At 28.7% G+C, this 18399-nt stretch overlaps 1 protein-coding gene across 3 annotated transcripts in view; it reads right to left on the minus strand.

Annotated features, from left to right (window-relative positions):
- Window positions 1-8917: 8917 nt before the first annotated feature.
- Window positions 8918-18399, minus strand: part of LOC129969264 (protein argonaute-2-like) — a 49130-nt gene continuing 39648 nt past the window's right edge. For all 3 annotated transcript variants that reach the window (XM_056083753.1, XM_056083745.1, XM_056083762.1), the window contains one exon: window positions 8918-16440. In XM_056083753.1, coding sequence (XP_055939728.1) covers window positions 16332-16440 — 109 coding nt within the window. In that variant the 3' untranslated portion in view covers window positions 8918-16331. The remainder of the gene's footprint in view (window positions 16441-18399) is intronic.

Consider the following 18399-nt stretch of genomic DNA (forward strand, 5'->3'; position numbering starts at 1 on the left):
ACTATTTTTCTGCTGTTGCATCTGGCAACGAGATTGATATTGTAAAAAATAAATAGAACGAGTGAGATGCTCGCCGTTACTTGGATTTGACGTAGTTTGTGTTTTTATTTTAATTTCTTTAAAATACTTTAAATCGTTGGTCGTAATATCCTAAAATAAGAAATGTTTATTTTATGTATCGAGCGTTTACAATCTGCACATTAAAACGCAGAGTCATACGCCGATAAAGTGGTGACCCGGAAACAAAACTGCAATGGCGACCAGCGAAAAAGACGAACCGAAACTAAGTGCAGCGGATACAGCATCTAATGGTGAAGTAGCCAAGGTTAGTGTAAAAATTCCTCCATTTTGGACAGAAAAGCCAGAAATTTCGTTTTACCAAGTGGAGGCGCAATTTTCCATTAGTGGTATTAAATCAGAGGAAACAAAATTTCATTATTTAATTGCGCAGATGGAACCAAAATTTGTTGAAAATTTATGGGATATAGTCACTGATGCTAATGAAAATAAATATACCGCTGCGAAGGAGAGATTGCTGAATACCTTTAAAGAAAGCGAAAATAGACGTATTCAGCGTCTCGTGTCAGAAATGGAGTTAGGCGATTTACGGCCAACTCAACTACTTCAAAAAATGCGTAGTTTGGCGACAGATGGGATTTCGGATAATGTGTTGAAAACTCTATTTCTTCAAAAAATGCCGGATTCCATCCGAAATATCCTAATCGTCAGCAATGAAGATATCCGGAAACTTGCCGAAATGGCTGACCGTATTGTAGAAATGCATCCGAATCGGGAAATATATGCTACATCTAGAAGTGATATACAGCAGGATAGTGAAATAAATAGTTTACGTTCGCAGATTGTTTCTTTAGAGCGTAAAATCAACCGCTTACAACTTGAACGCAGTCGTTCAAGGAGCAGAGCTGCTAATCAAAACAATCGGGGGCGCAGCGCGTCTCGTAAACGATTTAATCCTGCTGGTAAGTACTGTTTTTATCATTATAAATTTGGAGCAAAATGTCATCCCGATAAATGCAAGAAACCTTGCGAGTGGAAAAATGCAAATTCGGAAAACTAGCATCAGCAGCAGACTTAACGGCGAGTTCTGCTGCGGAAGTAAATCAAGATTGCCGTAAATATCGTCTATTTGTCTTTGACAAAACAACGGGTTTGCGTTTTCTTGTGGACAGTGGAGCTGATGTTAGTATTATTCCCAATACCGCAAAAAAAATTTCAACTAGTGACTATAAATTATATGCTGCAAATGGAACTGAAATTGAAACATATGGAACGAAAGTATTAACCCTTGATTTGGGATTACGTCGTGAATTCCAATGGCCTTTTGTCATAGCAAATATCAAACAGCCAATTTTAGGAGCAGATTTCCTAAATCGTTTCCATTTGTTAGTTGACGTTAAGAATAAAACATTAATTGATGGAATAACTAACCTCTCTACTCAAGGTAAAGTTGCACCTGCCTTAAACGTCAGTGTAAATACAATGAACAGTGCCTGTAAATATTCAGATTTATTGTATTTGTACCCATCTATTACAAAACCTAATTTTTTTATTTCTGATGTAAAGCATACTATAAAACATCACATAGAAACTAGGGGACCACCAGTGTACTCTAAAGCAAGGCGATTAGATCCGAAGAAATTAGAAACTGCCAAACAGGAATTTAAGTTTATGCTGGACAATAATATTATTCGTCCATCTAAATCAGAGTGGGCCAGTCCACTGCATATGGTCTCGAAGAAAGATGGATCTTTCCGACCATGCGGGGACTACAGAAGGTTGAATGACCAAACACTCCCAGATAGATATCCAATTCCTAGACTCGAAGATTTTCAGCACATTTTGCCAAACAAAGTCATATTTTCTAAAATTGATCTTTTTAAGGCCTATTTTCATATTCCTGTTGCAGAGGAGGACAAGAAAAAAACAGCTATTATTACTCCGTTTGGACTTTACGAATTTAACAGAATGAGTTTTGGTTTGCGGAATGCTCCGGCAACATTCCAAAGATTTATTCACGAAGTATTTCGAAATTTAGACTTTGTGTTTCCTTATTTAGATGATGTATTGATTGCCTCTTCTAGTCCAGAAGAACATCTTTCACATCTCAAAATAGTTTTTCAACGCTTAAATGATTACGGGCTTCGCATAAATGTCAGCAAATCAGTTTTCGGAGTTGATTCACTAGAATTTTTGGGCTATAAAATTTCGGCTAAAGGATCAAGGCCTCTGCCTGAAAAAGTAAAGGCCATATTAGAGTATCCATTGCCAAACACCCTTCAAAAATTGCGTACATTTTTAGGTATGCTAAACTTCTATCGTCCATACATAAAAAATGCTGCGGCAACTCAAGCCCCTCTTCATGAATTTTTAAAAGGTGCCAAAAAGAAAGATCAGAGAAAAGTGCCTTGGAGTGAGGCAACTGTAAAATTATTTGAAAAATGCAAAATGGATATAGCAGAAGTTGCAATGTTGACATATCCAAATTCCGATTATCCTCTGTCTCTTCACACAGACGCATCGGATTTGGCTATAGGAGCAGTTTTGCAACAAAACGAACCTGATGGGTTGAAACCTATCGCATTTTTTTCAAAAAAGTTAAATGAGGCACAAACCAATTATTCGACTTACGATCGTGAACTTTTGGCTATTTATTTGTCCGTAAAACATTTTAAGCATTATTTGGAAGGTAGAGATTTCCAAATCTTCACTGATCATAAACCTTTAGTTTTTGCTTTTAAGCAAAAGAACGACAAAGCGTCGCCAAGACAGTTGAGACATTTACAGTATATTTCTCAATTTACCACAAATATATGTCATGTAAAGGGTCAGGAAAATATTGTCGCAGATACATTATCGAGAATTGCTAATGTTAACCTGCCAACTATAGACTATGATCAAATTGCTGAAGCCCAAACTGATGATGACGAACTGAAACAACTGCGACTTTACAGTAAATCCTTGAAATTTAAGCAGTGTCAACTTCCATCCGGAAAATCTTTATGGTGCGACACATCTACATCAAAGGTTAGACCTTTTATTCCAAAGCCTTTCCGTATGCGGATGTTTCAACAAATCCATTGTTTATCTCACCCTGGAATTCGTACAACAGTTAAAGAAATGTCATCACGATTCATTTGGTCTTCACTGAAACAGGAAGTTCGTAGCTGGACACGAGCATGTCTCCATTGCCAAAAAAATAAAATTTCGCGGCATACAAAATCCGAATTTGGAACTTTTAAACCGCCAGATGATCGTTTTAGTGTAATTCATATTGATTTGATTGGGCCGTATTCTCCATCGGATGGATACATCTATTGTTTGACATGCATCGATAGACACACATCTTGGATGGAAGTGGTTCCTTTACGACAGATCACTGCTGAAGTTGTTGCACAAGCTTTTTACGAATGCTGGATAACACGATTTGGAGTACCTTCTCTCGTGGTTACGGATCGAGGAACTCAGTTTACTTCAGAATTATTCAGAAAATTAGCAATCATTTGTGGTGTAAAATTACGGCATACGACGTCTTATCATCCCCAAAGCAATGGAAAGATAGAACGCCTACATCGCACGCTAAAAGCAGCCATTAGATGCCACAACTGTATTCGATGGACTGAGTCGTTGCCTACGGTTCTCATGGGTTTACGAGCTTCTCTTCGAGACGATTGTAGTTTTACAATAGCAGAAATGGTATTTGGTAAATCTATCAAATTACCTGGTGAATTTTTTGAAGATTCGAAAACTGTGTCCATTACAGATTCTTTTGTTGATCATCTGCGAAAACAGATGCAGTTAGTAAAACCAAGAATACCCAAGCAAAAATGTAAACAACACATTTTTGTTCCACAAGATTTAAATACAACTACTCACGTATTTCTTAGGATTGATCGCGTAAAAAAACCCTTAGAACCGCCGTATGAAGGACCATTTTTAGTATTACAACGAACGCAAAAATTTTTCACGTTATTAATCAAAGGTGAACATGTAAATATTTCTATTGATCGAATTAAACCAGCCTATAAGTTAACACATTTTGACACTTCTGATGCTCCATTGCCATCAACTGTTAACAGTCCTGCATCTTGTGAACCCAAAAGAAGTGACTCAACTGAAAGGATGCAACATAAGAGTGCATTAAGTGATTCAATAAAGGACGAGAAACTGCCTGCTTTAACCACACAAACACGTTGTGGAAGGAAAATAAAACGACCTGTGCGTTTTACAGACGATGCATAAAATGTTGTTCTAGTGCATTCTATTCATATTAAATTTAAATGTCATTTTCAATTTTTTTCTAATTAACGTAACTTCGTTACTGGCAAGGGAGTGATGTAGGAACAGGTTGTGAGTAACGCAACTCATCATCGCAAGTTATTGTGGTTCACACGTAACTAAATATTATAAATAATTATTAATGTTTTGTATTTGTTTAATTGTTATAATTGTTCATGTTTGTTTTTGAAGTAATTGCATCAAAAAATATTTTATATATTATTTTTGTGTTAAATGAAACTATTTTTCTGCTGTTGCATCTGGCAACGAGATTGATATTGTAAAAAATAAATAGAACGAGTGAGATGCTCGCCGTTACTTGGATTTGACGTAGTTTGTGTTTTTATTTTAATTTCTTTAAAATACTTTAAATCGTTGGTCGTAATATCCTAAAATAAGAAATGTTTATTTTATGTATCGAGCGTTTACAATCTGCACATTAAAACGCAGAGTCATACGCCGATAACGCTTTTCCCAAAAATTTCCGATGATCGCTATACATTTGTGAACACTACTCTTAAGCTTTCGAATCGTAATTGGTAAAAATTGCCAAAACATAAGATTTTCCCTTTTTAAATTTGTCACTTTTTTTAATAATGACCATTATACCACTTGAAATCGTAAAATAACACCTTCAAGAGAAGATTATTCTCTCTCTCTCTCTCTTTTTTTTTTTTTTTTTTTTGATCTGCGAATTTATATAAAAGGAAAAAGAGATATTTTTTGAAGTCTTTTTTTTTCTGACAATATTGATTTTTATTTTTTTTTTAATTCTGTAGACATCAAACCAGGCATTTTCACCCATGCAGCACATGCTTAAATAGAAATGTAAAAATTTCACACAAATTGGGGAAAAAAAAAAAAAAAAAAAAAAAACAAGATTAACAATATTTTTTATTTTTTTAAAAATTTATTCCTGCTTTATTTAAAATGTCTTAACATTTGACAGCTTATTTTATAAGCCTTTTTAACAGCTATAAAGATGGCATTTAAACTTTTACACGCAAATTAAAGCTTTTTATTGAAATGTGAAAAATCGATGCTACTTTTTCACTCTTATCAGGAAACAAATACAGTATCTTGTTCTGGATGACCATCCCAACAACGTAAACCAATAAAACTGCTGTTACTTACTTTTTCACATTTTGATCAATTTCATGACAATTCGACTGGAATAACATTACAGTATTAATAAGCACCGACATCTATGCAAATGTGGAATGCCGCAAATTTATAAATCATAATCTATTTTTATAATAAAGCTCAATGTGTGTGTGTGTTGGCGCTGTACAGGCCAGACCGTTCGAACAACAAATTTGGCATGTGTATACCTTGGAGGCCGGAAATGTGCACCTCGGAGATTTTTTTCAAATTTTTAATTAGAATTTTCATTAACTAAAAATTAAGCGAAATTTCGGCGTTTTTCTGCTATAACTTCCGAAAATATTACAGAACAAAACTGATTTTTGCATCAAGTTAAAGCTCAAAAAATTATATTTTTAATTATACCAATGCTTTAACCTATAAATTAAGTCTCGATTTTTAACGAATTTTTAAAGAAATATTTTAACCATATTTTTTAACAATATATTTCGTAACAATAATTTTTAAAAAATCTGCACGAGCACGTCTTTATCAACGTGTTGCCATCATTTTAACAGAAGCTCAAATTAAAAAATAAATCAACTATTATTGCAAATTAAATATATAAAAAATATAACTTTCAGAACGTGCCTGTATGAAGTGAAAAAAAAATTTGAACTATGATATTTTATAAAAAGTGAACGGATGGAAAGTCCTTTTTTATAACTATATTATTAATTCAATAAAACAGTTTCCTTTAAGGTAAAGGCGATTTAATATATATAGGATAATTATTCTAATCAGCCAATTTGGCGATATATCTGCTAAAAAAATGGTCTGAATGAACTAAATTATATTTTATGCAACTTGAGTCAATAAATGCTCCTGTGAATTACGAATTTTAAATTTTTTCATAGGTCCTCTTAATCATATCATAACAAAATATTCTTGGGACAGCAGTATTAAAAAAAAAAAAAAAAAAAAAAAAAATTGAACTCCAATCGACTAAATTAATTACTATAACTGACTTAATTTATGAAATTTGAATATCACTCTTCTAATAAAAGCTGGCGATTTTAACTCACTTCGTCGACCGTCTCAAAGAACACACGCCAAGGTTTCTCTATAGTGATTGGATTATGATTGTAAAAATGTTTTGTTCAAAAATTGATATATAAAAACTTCATAAATTGTTCAGAATTGATCGCAAAAGATAGAAACGTTTATTTATTTAAAAGCTGAAGTATCAAGAGTATTTCGTAGAATATGATTTATTAGGACAAAAGGGCTGTGTAAAATGTAAACTTCATATTTTTTTTCATAAGTACATTTATTGGCTGAAATAAAATAAAATATTTTTATTTATATCATTTAAATATTTTGAAAGTAAAACTGAAAACTAAATTTTATGATGAATCAGAGAAATTTTTGTTGAATAACTCTTTAAAATATTATATAAATTACGAAAAGTATTCTGCAGAGAACATACAACTTTGATACCGAACGACTCTGCATTCAATTTTCATTTTTTTTTTTTTTTTAAAAGATATGGTTGGTTTCAGTAAAAAATGTTTTTATATTAATAGCAGTTTAACATTTCCATTTTAATTTAAAACTGAAATTTTATGGCCGCTGACGGAAAATTAAAGAGAGATAGGTAGTGCAATGAACAGAACTGTTTAAGGCCTGACTGAATTATATAACTATCGAAATCTGAAGCTTAAAAATATTTTGTAGGAAAAGCTATTAAAAGACCAAGTTATGTAAAATATTTAATAGAAAATTTTAGAGATCATTAATATTGGCGAGCAGGCTGGTCGCTAAAAACAACTAGTAAATTTAAAAAATAATAAAAATAAAAATGAATTTTTAAAAAAGGCCAAACGTAAATTCATAACATATTGAATAAATTTAAAATGGAAAAACCTAATATATCAATTAATTAAGAGACTCGTAATGTACACTACCAAGGGCCATGAAATGTCTAAATCCGCCACTGCCTAAATGTATTGTAAAAGTGCAACGCATTCAATTAACTCATCCCAGTAACTAACGTTCTCGAATTGTTCGGAAAAGAAACCATCACATCGATTTATGGGGAGGAACAAATTGCTATTTTATTTTTTGATATTAATGTTGCATTTGTAGCAGTTGCAATGATTTTAACAAGAACATTCAATAAGTTGACATACTATCATTAAATTGCGACATGCATGATGAGAAAAAAATCTATGCCGTACAAAGCTGATGGATTTACAGCTCTGAAATTCAACACATTGTCATCATAGGGGAGGGAGAAGAGACCACGGTCATCATAAAATAACGAATCGTGTGCCAAACATAAGCACCTAGAAATATAATATGATTGATTGAATAATAAAATGCTGAGTCATGTATTTAGCCAATTCATACATCAATTACTGAAAATATTTTTTTTTTCTATCATCAGTTTCATTTTTTTTTCTTTGCAAGCAATTTATTTGTAAAGTTATTTTGCGTTTGTTGAACTACTGTTTTTTTTTTTTCATCTGAATTTTTCTTCTTTGCTAAAGCTTCATAATACCTCATAAGCGGTAATTTTGCATACTAAAGCATATCTTATTAGCAAATCAACCACTCTCCTTTCACATGATATTGCATTGTTTTAAAAAATAAACAGATTTAAACAGGATGCAACTTTTAAAATAACAAATTTTTGGGCATGCAGTAGTATTCTTCACAAATATAAAACACAGCTTAAATTGCGCTTTTGCAGCTCCAATAGCTCTACTAATATTCGAATAACTTGAAATATTACTATTCTCATAAAAGAAAGGGGATAAATCCAGCAGTTTAACAATCACACATGGCATTTAGTTTTTAAAGCTATAATGACAGATTTTTTTTTTTTATTCTTGCAATGCTAAAAAAAAAAAAAAAAAAAAAAAAAAAAAAAAGCATTTTTTTTAGACGAAAAAAATTAAGAAAATTTAAATTTTCTGTAATCTTCCAATTTTTAAGGAAGGTTTGAAAATTTCCTGCATTTTCTCTGTGTTTACAGATGATTTTTCAATTCCTTGCGTTTTTCCGATTGCATAACCCTAACTTATGGAAGGCTCATGTGGATTTAGTTCAAACTTAATTTTAGTACCAGCTAACATATTTCTTCCCCCTCCCTTAAAATGCAGCTTTACCTTTTTATTTTCTTTCATTTTCCAGTAATTAGAAATATATCTCCAAGTCTTATACTGTATTATGTATTATTATCCTTCAATGGATTTGAAATTGCATCTGATTTAAAAGTAAAAGTGATATGCTACATTCTAGAAAGTTTTATATTGAAGAATGACAATGCTATATTTGTAAAGAAGAAAATGGCTGAAACATTTCAAATGTTGCAGGAATGTAATTATTTTGAAAAAAGGCTAATACAAGGCTTTAACCAGAATGAAAGAAAATTAATTATCTTGCTGTTTTTTTATCATTTGTTTCTGCAAAATTAGTTGAAAACCAGGAATTTATTAATAAATGCCAACAAACAAAAAATAAAAAGAAACAATTCTAGAGAATGACATTCAACATTTATTCACACATAAATGCATTTCAACAAATGGCTGGAATAGCACTTTCAATTAAAAAACTTTGCATAGTTCATATTTCGATTTTTTGATACCGCCACTGGAAACTTGATTACAATAATAACCCTTGATATGTTCTAAAGATTAGATCACATTAACACAGAAAACTCATTGTATCCAAACATAAACAGGACTTGAAAATATCAAATAAGTAAAACAGCAATGTTGAAATGATCAAAAATTTTCAGCAAGATAATGCATTTCAGAATTACTTGGCACAGAAATTTCTTTCAAATTCCAGATGATGTTTTGGCACCTAAATAGCTACGGAATTTCATTTGAAAAGAAGGAAATATTTTCATAAGTTAAAATTTAATGAACTTTTTATCTTAAATTTTTGATTTAATATACGATTTTGAAAGTCTGTAGCAAGCACTTTGTTAAACATTAGACTAAGTAGTTAACCACAGCTGTTCTTTAGGAAATGTTGCTGATGTTTTTAAATGGAAATATTTATATATGAATGATTAAACTGAGTTTCGAGCTGTCTCGGAAGAATTTCTTAATAACTACTTAGAAAAATTGCATGAGCAAAGAATCAATATGAGAATAATACGGAACTTGGTCAAAATTTTAAATAACATCAATTATCACACAATGCTACTACTAAAAGCCATTCAAATATATTTGTGAACTGAAAATATGCATATTAAAGTGAGTTTTGTTCTAAGGCTTTCCTTTTTTTTAATAAAAGAATGCTACAAAAAAATTAGAATGAAACAAAGACTCAATGAATTTCCTTTGGAAATGTATCTAGAAATATTTCTAGCACTTAAAAATTAACACATTTTTATATTTTGACTATTATGAAAATTAAAAACATACTTTAGATATACTGGAAAGATTAATTTATATCAGAAACAATATTTATACTATTCAATACAATAATAATTTTATGCAGTTTATGTTTGAACAAACATTTAAGTCTGCTTTCATGTAATATACATATATATATTTATTCCACAATAAAAATAAAGGGTCTGAATATTGAATTTAGCAAGTATTTAGTAAGCTGAATTGAAATATATAAATCTAAAATGTTAATAAATCTTAAGTAAAATGAAACTAGAAATCTTAGTCTTGTAATTTACACTATATACTATAACAAAATGCTGATAGGTGTGCATTTATCTCCTGCTTCAGCAATTCTTTTCCAAATACCAAACCTTTCACAATATATATAACCCTATGCAACAACAATGCCCATATGCTAATATTTACATAAAGTACAGGGAAAAGAGGTTTGCACATCTTTCAGAAACAATCCATCTTTTCCATCAAATGCATTTGAGAACTTTTATTCCCTCCCTGTCTCCCAAAGAAATTATCCATCTTGTACACAATTTTTTAGATTCTGATTCCAAAAAATGTAAAAAATGGTACCAAATATAAGCAAAAAATTATAATCATAAAATTGAGAACATATCTGCAAAAATTAATTATGGAAGGAATTAAAAATCCATTGCTTAAAACTTTAACAAATTTCAAATAAAACAGTATTATTACATATTGTTCTGAAAAAATTAACTTCATGTGGATCTAAATTTTAAGGCGAATTAATTATCCTTTCAAGAGACAACAAAATTTTCTCAATTATCATTCATTGGTTAGCACTGAAAAATATAAAAAAAGGAAGTCTTTCACAAGACTATGTTTTTATATTCCTCCAACATATTTCAGAAAGCAATTTCATAAACTAAGAAAGAATATAAATTTATGAAAAAGGACATGTCAAGCAAACCATATATTACATGAAGTAACATGTTGTCCAAAATGTTAAATGATATAAAATACATCAAATGGAAATACAATTTTACAAATATCTTCACAATAATGCCCCAACTAAATGGATATTGAAACGCAAAGAAGAAATCAATAACAGTAAACTCTCAATTGCCCATAAACTTCCCAAAAAAATCCATTATAAAAATTTTATTAAAAAAATTCAATTCCAAATTAAAACAGAGGTATTTTAACACATAAATACAAAAACCAATTTTTTTAAAATTATTTTTTATTAAATCACATTTCTATGTATGAGCCCCAAGTTGAAAAGAAAAATTGTTCAAGAATATTGTGTAGAATTGTTGCGTAAAAAATTATCAGCAGAACTTGTTTATCTACAATTGCTATGTACCAACCAGTTGCATGGATAATTGGGAGTTTATTGTTATCTGCATTTTTGTAGATCATAAGTATCTAAACAAAGAACCATGAGGGGGTAAAAATTGTATGCACTGAACCCAACAAATATTAAAAATTAGTGCTTTCCTCAGATGAACAAAGATAATTTTGCTAGATAAATATATATATTTTTAAAAATATGATTTTTTAAACCATCCATTAAAATGAAAAAAATAATAATTTGATCACCAATAATATTAATGTGAATATATCACTTGTGTTTGAAATAGATAAAATATCCTTCATACAGAAAAATAATATTACGTGAAATTTCCAATTCAACATAAAAAACAGTCCCTTCATGCACATAATCTGAATATTTTTATAAGAATGCATATAAATAATTTTGATACAAAAAAATGTACTTTATATACTAATGTAATCCATTAAACATACGTCATATAAATATAAGTCTAACTAATTTCAAATAACAATTGGAAGGAAAGGATTAAATAAAAATGCAATGCTTTAATTAAAATTAAGTAAATATGTTATCTTACAAGTATACAATAAGTATTCATAGAATATTTACAAGTAATTAAGAAGTCACCTTTTCAACTTAAAATTTTAAATCTATTTCATTGAAAATTTATCACTTTCAACGCTTCTACAGGATGAAACTCAATTCGGTAATAAATACAATTATATGAAAGATCTAAACTATCTGGATAAAATAAAGATCATACATACAAAAAAAGAATGTGACAGAATTAGATGTAACAATAAAAATATGTATGCGGAAAACTTGTTTAGTTAATGTGAAAGTGAGAAAATTAACATACCTAATTTCTACAAATACATTTGTGCACATAGCTAAAATTGTAATTAAGATGTGCATAATATATTAAAATTATTATGAGTGAACAGAAAAAATAAAATAAATAAAAACTAAAATGAAATCTAATCTAGAAATGTATTTATGAGTGTCTACGTTATTTATATTAAAAATAGGACAAATATAATAAGTTAATTTTTTTCATGAAATGCACTTAAAAAAATGTTTAAATTTATCTACAAATTGAACAAAAAGAGAAAATTCAAAGCAATGTGCTCACTTAATACAAAAAATAGCATAAATACTAAATAATGAATCTTCCCAATAATCACATATATACTTTAACTAAACTTTGACTGTTACTACACAAGAACACAAATTATACAACAGTCACAAAAAGCACACCTTTAATTTGATTCTCCAAAGCCATACTAACACATAAGAAATCATTATTTGGCAAATAAAATTACATGCAGAAAATAAAAAAGCATATATTGTAAAAAAAATTGCAGTGTACATAATGACTGAAATCAATTTTAATATAAAAAATATGCATTAAAATAAATGCATACTATTTTACATCTTAACTGATTCATTCATTCCAGGATTAAACAATTTTGTATATTTTACATGCAAAACTAAAAAGCTACAACAATTTTCAAAACCATGCAACAATTACAAGAAAGCAATGTGAATAGAGGGGAAAATTGAAATATGCAGGCTAACAGATCGTACAATATCTAAGATTTTGCATTTATTCACAGAATATGATATAAAAAATTAAAGATCACTACCTAACAGATGAATCCTTTTTACAAACTTAATTTACAGAAGAAATCTAGTGAAAGACTAAAGCATTACTTAAGACTGATTTTATGTTAATAAGATAAATATATTTCAAAAAATATATTTGCACGTTCAATACAAGTAGAACATAAATGAACACGTCAAGGGTATGGTTCTCAAGCAATACTGAGACCTGAAATATTCTCATTCTAAAAGGTAGAGTTCATATGTTTGCGACACTTCCCTCATTTTTTTATCACACGATACAGTGCTAATCTGATAAGCAGACAAAATTTATGAAAACATTTTCAATGTTTGAATCAAACTTTTTTCATTTTTAATATTTGCTACTAAAAAAGGCAGTAGATTTTAAATACTACATACCTTTCTGAGTAACATATTTCCCAGTTTTTAAAAGAAAATAACAATTATAATTTCAAAAGAATCAATGTATTTTATACATTTAACAAGTTACCTACTAAAACAATATTATTCAAAATTTCGTTGCCAATTTATAAATTTTAAAGAAAAAGAATGAATTTTAAAAAAGATTTAATTTCTTATTAATAAAAATATTTTTAGCATAATGTTTAATTTTTTTTAATACTGTAATTTATAAAAATTGAAATTTTGCTTTACTTGACAAAAATATGATTTCTTTTCAACATTAATCATCAAAACTGATCATAAAATTTATATATAATTATTCACATACGACTTAGTAAAATGTACACTATCATACATGTATGAATTATATCATACTTCATCTTCCTACCCCACAAATTAAGCACAAATACAAACATCAGAAAAAGGGAGATAAGTTTATCTTGCAATTTCTTTCTAAAATAATTAAGTAAGTTTAAAATGATGCAGAAATCCTAAATCCTTCTTTGGTATTTGTAAAAAATTAACAATTTATGATTTTAAAACCCAAAATAGTACCAACCTGTGCACTTCAAATACAGAAATCAAAAGATTTCAAAATTTAAAACTGCACAAGGAAATGCTTAATGGATCATTTCTGAAAACTAGTTTAAGAAAAATCACATTCACATTTGGATTTTCTAATGTGAATTTCTAACAAAAAGCACAATGTAAAATAATTTAAATTGAGCATGCTCAACAGAAAAGGTGCCATCGCATAAGTATTAAATGGAATGCATAACCTGAAAACTGACATCAATTTATGTAATTTAAATGATATGAATCATTTTATGCAAAATAAGGAAAATAAATAATCTAAACACAAAATCAACCGGGGTTCATTCTTACAAGGTACGGTTATAAAGCTCATTCTAGATTTAGATATTTTCCTTCTTGAACTAGCATACATTCATAAGGTGAAACTCAATCTTTGGTTAAAAAGTGGCACTTGGGATTATTAGGAGCATCCCTTATAAAATCACTAAATGCTCCACAAAAAACTGCACATTAATCTTTTCCAATAAATTTGCAGGAAGATATTAGAAAGCTTTTTTTAAAAAGCCTCTATTCTTCCTTGGACATCAAAAATAAAACATTCAAGACAGTTATTTGCCTAATAAATAAGAGCTGGATATTTAGTTAAATACCATAAAAATAAAAAGGAATGGTAGGAATACATGCAACACCATTTGGCTCGTACAGCTACCGGGTCCTATAAGCTATATTTTAAGCAATGATTAAACTTCTCGTGCATGATTACATTTATGCCGTGATTAAATATGCACTATATACACATGTGTTGAGAATCGTACATATTTATGAAACCAAGGCAATACTGAAAGACAACTTGTTTCTTCTCTCATCATTTGTTGACGAATGAGACATTTAAAAAAAATGCATACATACTAATTTACCAATATAATTAAATATATTAACCCTTTAAAAATTGATAGTAAAATATTTAATGAAAAATTTGAGAATAAATCAAAAAGTTACTTATCTACACAGAAATAACATAAGATATCCCATACCTTGACCAATTTTTTTTTCACAAACAAAAACAGTTACAATAAAATCAAAGCAGTAACATAATTATAGTCTGTTCTGCAGAATTCAAATATATTTTAGTTTGTTTTGCATTAAATATAAAATTATAAGGCATTGCAGATGAACATAAAAAAGTTTTTCATTCTCATCATTATTTTTTAAGGAAAAAAAATGTACAAATACTTAAATGCTAAATGAATTAAAAAATAACTTCGCTATCACTATTTGTAAAACTTAAAAAAAGCAACAACCTCAAACATAAATGATCATTTTTTTTTAAATAGCTTTAAAATGTAAAGTTTGCTGATTTCTGAGACATTAAAAAAAATCAAAGTAAACAAAATCATTTTATAAAAATATACTTCTCGGAAAAATCAATAAAAATAATCCTAAAGAAAAATTTTAATCAAAGATTATTACTAAAAGATCACAATAGAAACAATCAAAATATTCATTAAATGACAAATTTAAATTTTGAGTTTAAATTATTATCAAGATATGAAAATCCATTTTATGTACCTAAAATGCCAACTTAAAATGAAATGTGTCCACATTAATAAAAAAATCCTTTTAAATTCCAAGAATTTTCTAAAGCAGAATTTGTAGAAAGGATGAAAGTTAACAAGATGTTGACAAATTTGGCGCACATTTATTGGTCCAAACCATTTCTGGACGGCAATCATATTGCATCATATATAAGATGTTCATAAAAACATAATAGGTAATTTAACATGCAACAATGATATCCAAACAAATATTAATTCAAAATGTTACAAACAATATTAATTTAGAATAATTACATTAAAAATACTCAATTAAAGTATTTTTCTTTAATAATTAAATAATCATTTTTAAATAAAAATTCACAAAATTTAAACAGCAATAGATTGAAAGAGGGGGGGAGAGAAAATTAGGTATAAATAAAATTTCATATTATTGCTGTTTTTCAAAACTTATGAACACAGTCAATATTGATCAAAGAAAACAAAGTAGCATCCTTTCTACAATACTGCTACATTAAATGCAACAGTATATACTTAGCTCGCATCCTTTACAGACATTTCAAACAATATCAATGTCCAATTTGTATAATGATGACCAACAATTATTATGACTAAAATTCAATATTTATTGAAGACCAAGAATTTGTCTAGCATGAAGATCAAAATTGTCACAACCAAGTGAAAACTTGAAATGAAATATTGATGCTACAAATGAAATTTAATCTGTACAACAGCTCTTCACTGTAAAACTTAAGCACGTCTTGATTTGAAGTTTAAAAATGTAAACTTAAAGAATGACCAGATATATGGCAGTAGAGAACAGAAGAAAAAAAAAAAGAGAAGTCCTTTTCCCGAAAGTTCCTCTTTCGACAGTCCCATGGCACCAACAGCAGCTCAATGGTATAGCTTGTACACGAAGAAAACTTGAACCACATCATTAAAACAATAACTTAAGAGAGCAATAAGTGTGATTCCATGTGTACCTTTTTTTTTTTTGGTTTTATGGACACAGCAGATGTAAAGATCAAAAACATCAAGAGAAAATTTTCAATCTTCAAATGAATTTGAGCCCTAACTCTTGTACTTTTTGAAAGATTTGTTCACAAGAAAATTGTGTTATGCAAAATACATCACTTTATTGGTGTCATTGTGCACAGTGACTGCTCTAGCCATTGCAAGGGGATTGCGGTCTTCTCCATTGGTAGATTGTAAACTGCCGTCTCCACTAAAAAAAGAAAACCAAGTTTGATTAAAAAGTATTCTATAGTGAGTAAAATAAAGTATTCCATTTAGTAAAAGTATTCAATAAAGCAAAGCCAAAATATTGATATGGACAAAAGTATAAATTTATGATAAAAATAGGAGACATACAATCATTTTCAATATGTAATTGCAACACATTTGATGAAAAATCTCACCTTCCAACACTTTAGCATGAAATAAGGGAAAAGTGTGAAATTTAAAACTAGTAAAAATTTACATATGATAAAGTCATTTAGTGATACATATATAACATGAAAAAATTACTTGAAAAATGAGCAGTTTTCCAAATATAATTGCAACAGACAATATGCACTTGGACAACACATTTGCTGTAGTTAATATAAAAATTATTCATTGTGAATGTTAAATAAAATGAAATCACTTGTTAATATAACAATTTCAATGCTATTTTGAAAATTACTATTATAAGAACAGCAAAAAGTTGAAAATGTTTTAGAATTAAAGAAATTAAAACAAGGTAACAAAAGCAACTAAAGGAAGCTTTTTGTGTAGACAAAGAGAAATCAAAATTTTATCTTTTGTCATGTAAATAAAAAATATCTGGTAGATATAATAAACCTATTTTCTTCCTAGTAGAAACATCTGCAAGCCAAACATGTGGCTAAACCTGACAAGAATTCAAACAGAAAAAATTACAAAAAAAGAATCAGCACGTAAAGAATTAAAATCGACATTTAAATAGCAAGGTATTTTAAAGGCATTTAAAAAGCATATTTTCAAAATAAAGAGAACAAGAAATCGAAAGCTGGTCATTCAATATTATTGAAATTGGGAGATAGGGACAAATTTACTAAAAAAAAAAAATTTTTTTTAAGACAGTTTATCAAAACTGCAAATAAATGGATCCTTTAATGAGTATAGATAACTCAAAGTTAACAAAAAATTTAATTCATTTATGACATCTTAATCCACAATGACCAATTACCAAAATTATACTGTGTTACCAAACTTCATAATTTTAAAGCTATTACTAAATGTGATATTGATTTAAATAAACAAATTAATAATTTAAACTAATATCAAGAACGATTTTTATAATAGTAATTATATTTTACACTGACACTGAATCTATGTTATGAACTTTTTCCTCTTATACAAATTAAAATAACTATGCATGGAGCATTTAAATTTTCTGTTAATATATTACAGATTTAAAAAAAAAAAGAAAAAAAAAAGAACAGAATGGCAAAATATAAACGAAAAAAATTGAGATCATTAGAAAATTAAAATAATCAAGCATAAGTAAAACAAAATCCTTACAAATATATAGTAGTTAAAAGAAAAACATTTACATCTAAGAGTTGTTCAATAAAGGCTAAAACTGATGCTTAAATTCTTCCCAGCCCCCTTATAAAAAAATAATTCACTAATATTTGCAATTCCTAAGGTGCAACTCCTTTACAAATGAAATATATATATTACTATCATTAGATTAGAGCATATATTCTTAAAAATAGCCTCTTCTTCTGACTATTAAAAAAAGTTTTCTTCAGGAACAATCATTTCTTATTTCTTTACTCCCATAAAACAGAACTATGAAATAGGAGGTAAGATCAGAATTGTAAGAAGATACAAAAGATTATTGTGATTACAAGCAAAAGAAGGATCTTAGATCAGAAATGCTATGCATCATATGTTAAAATAATCTCACAGTCGGATGTTACTTCCGCCCATTTTTTGAGGGGGTTTGATGGCAAAAAGCAAACAAAATTTGATAACAGCCACTGTAGAGTTAAAAAACATTCCAGAGAGCATTGATTTTATATTTACTTTTTAACTCTAAATAATAATACTCTTTTTAACTTTAATTTGTTTCATATGAGTTTTGCAAAAATTTCAATCAGAGCAGATAGGCAGCTATGCACAAATATTAAGCTTAAAATTGTTAAAACACTAAAAA

The sequence above is a fragment of the Argiope bruennichi genome, chromosome 1, assembly GCF_947563725.1.
Source record: "Argiope bruennichi chromosome 1, qqArgBrue1.1, whole genome shotgun sequence".
In the NCBI taxonomy this organism is placed as follows: Eukaryota; Metazoa; Arthropoda; class Arachnida; order Araneae; family Araneidae; genus Argiope; species Argiope bruennichi.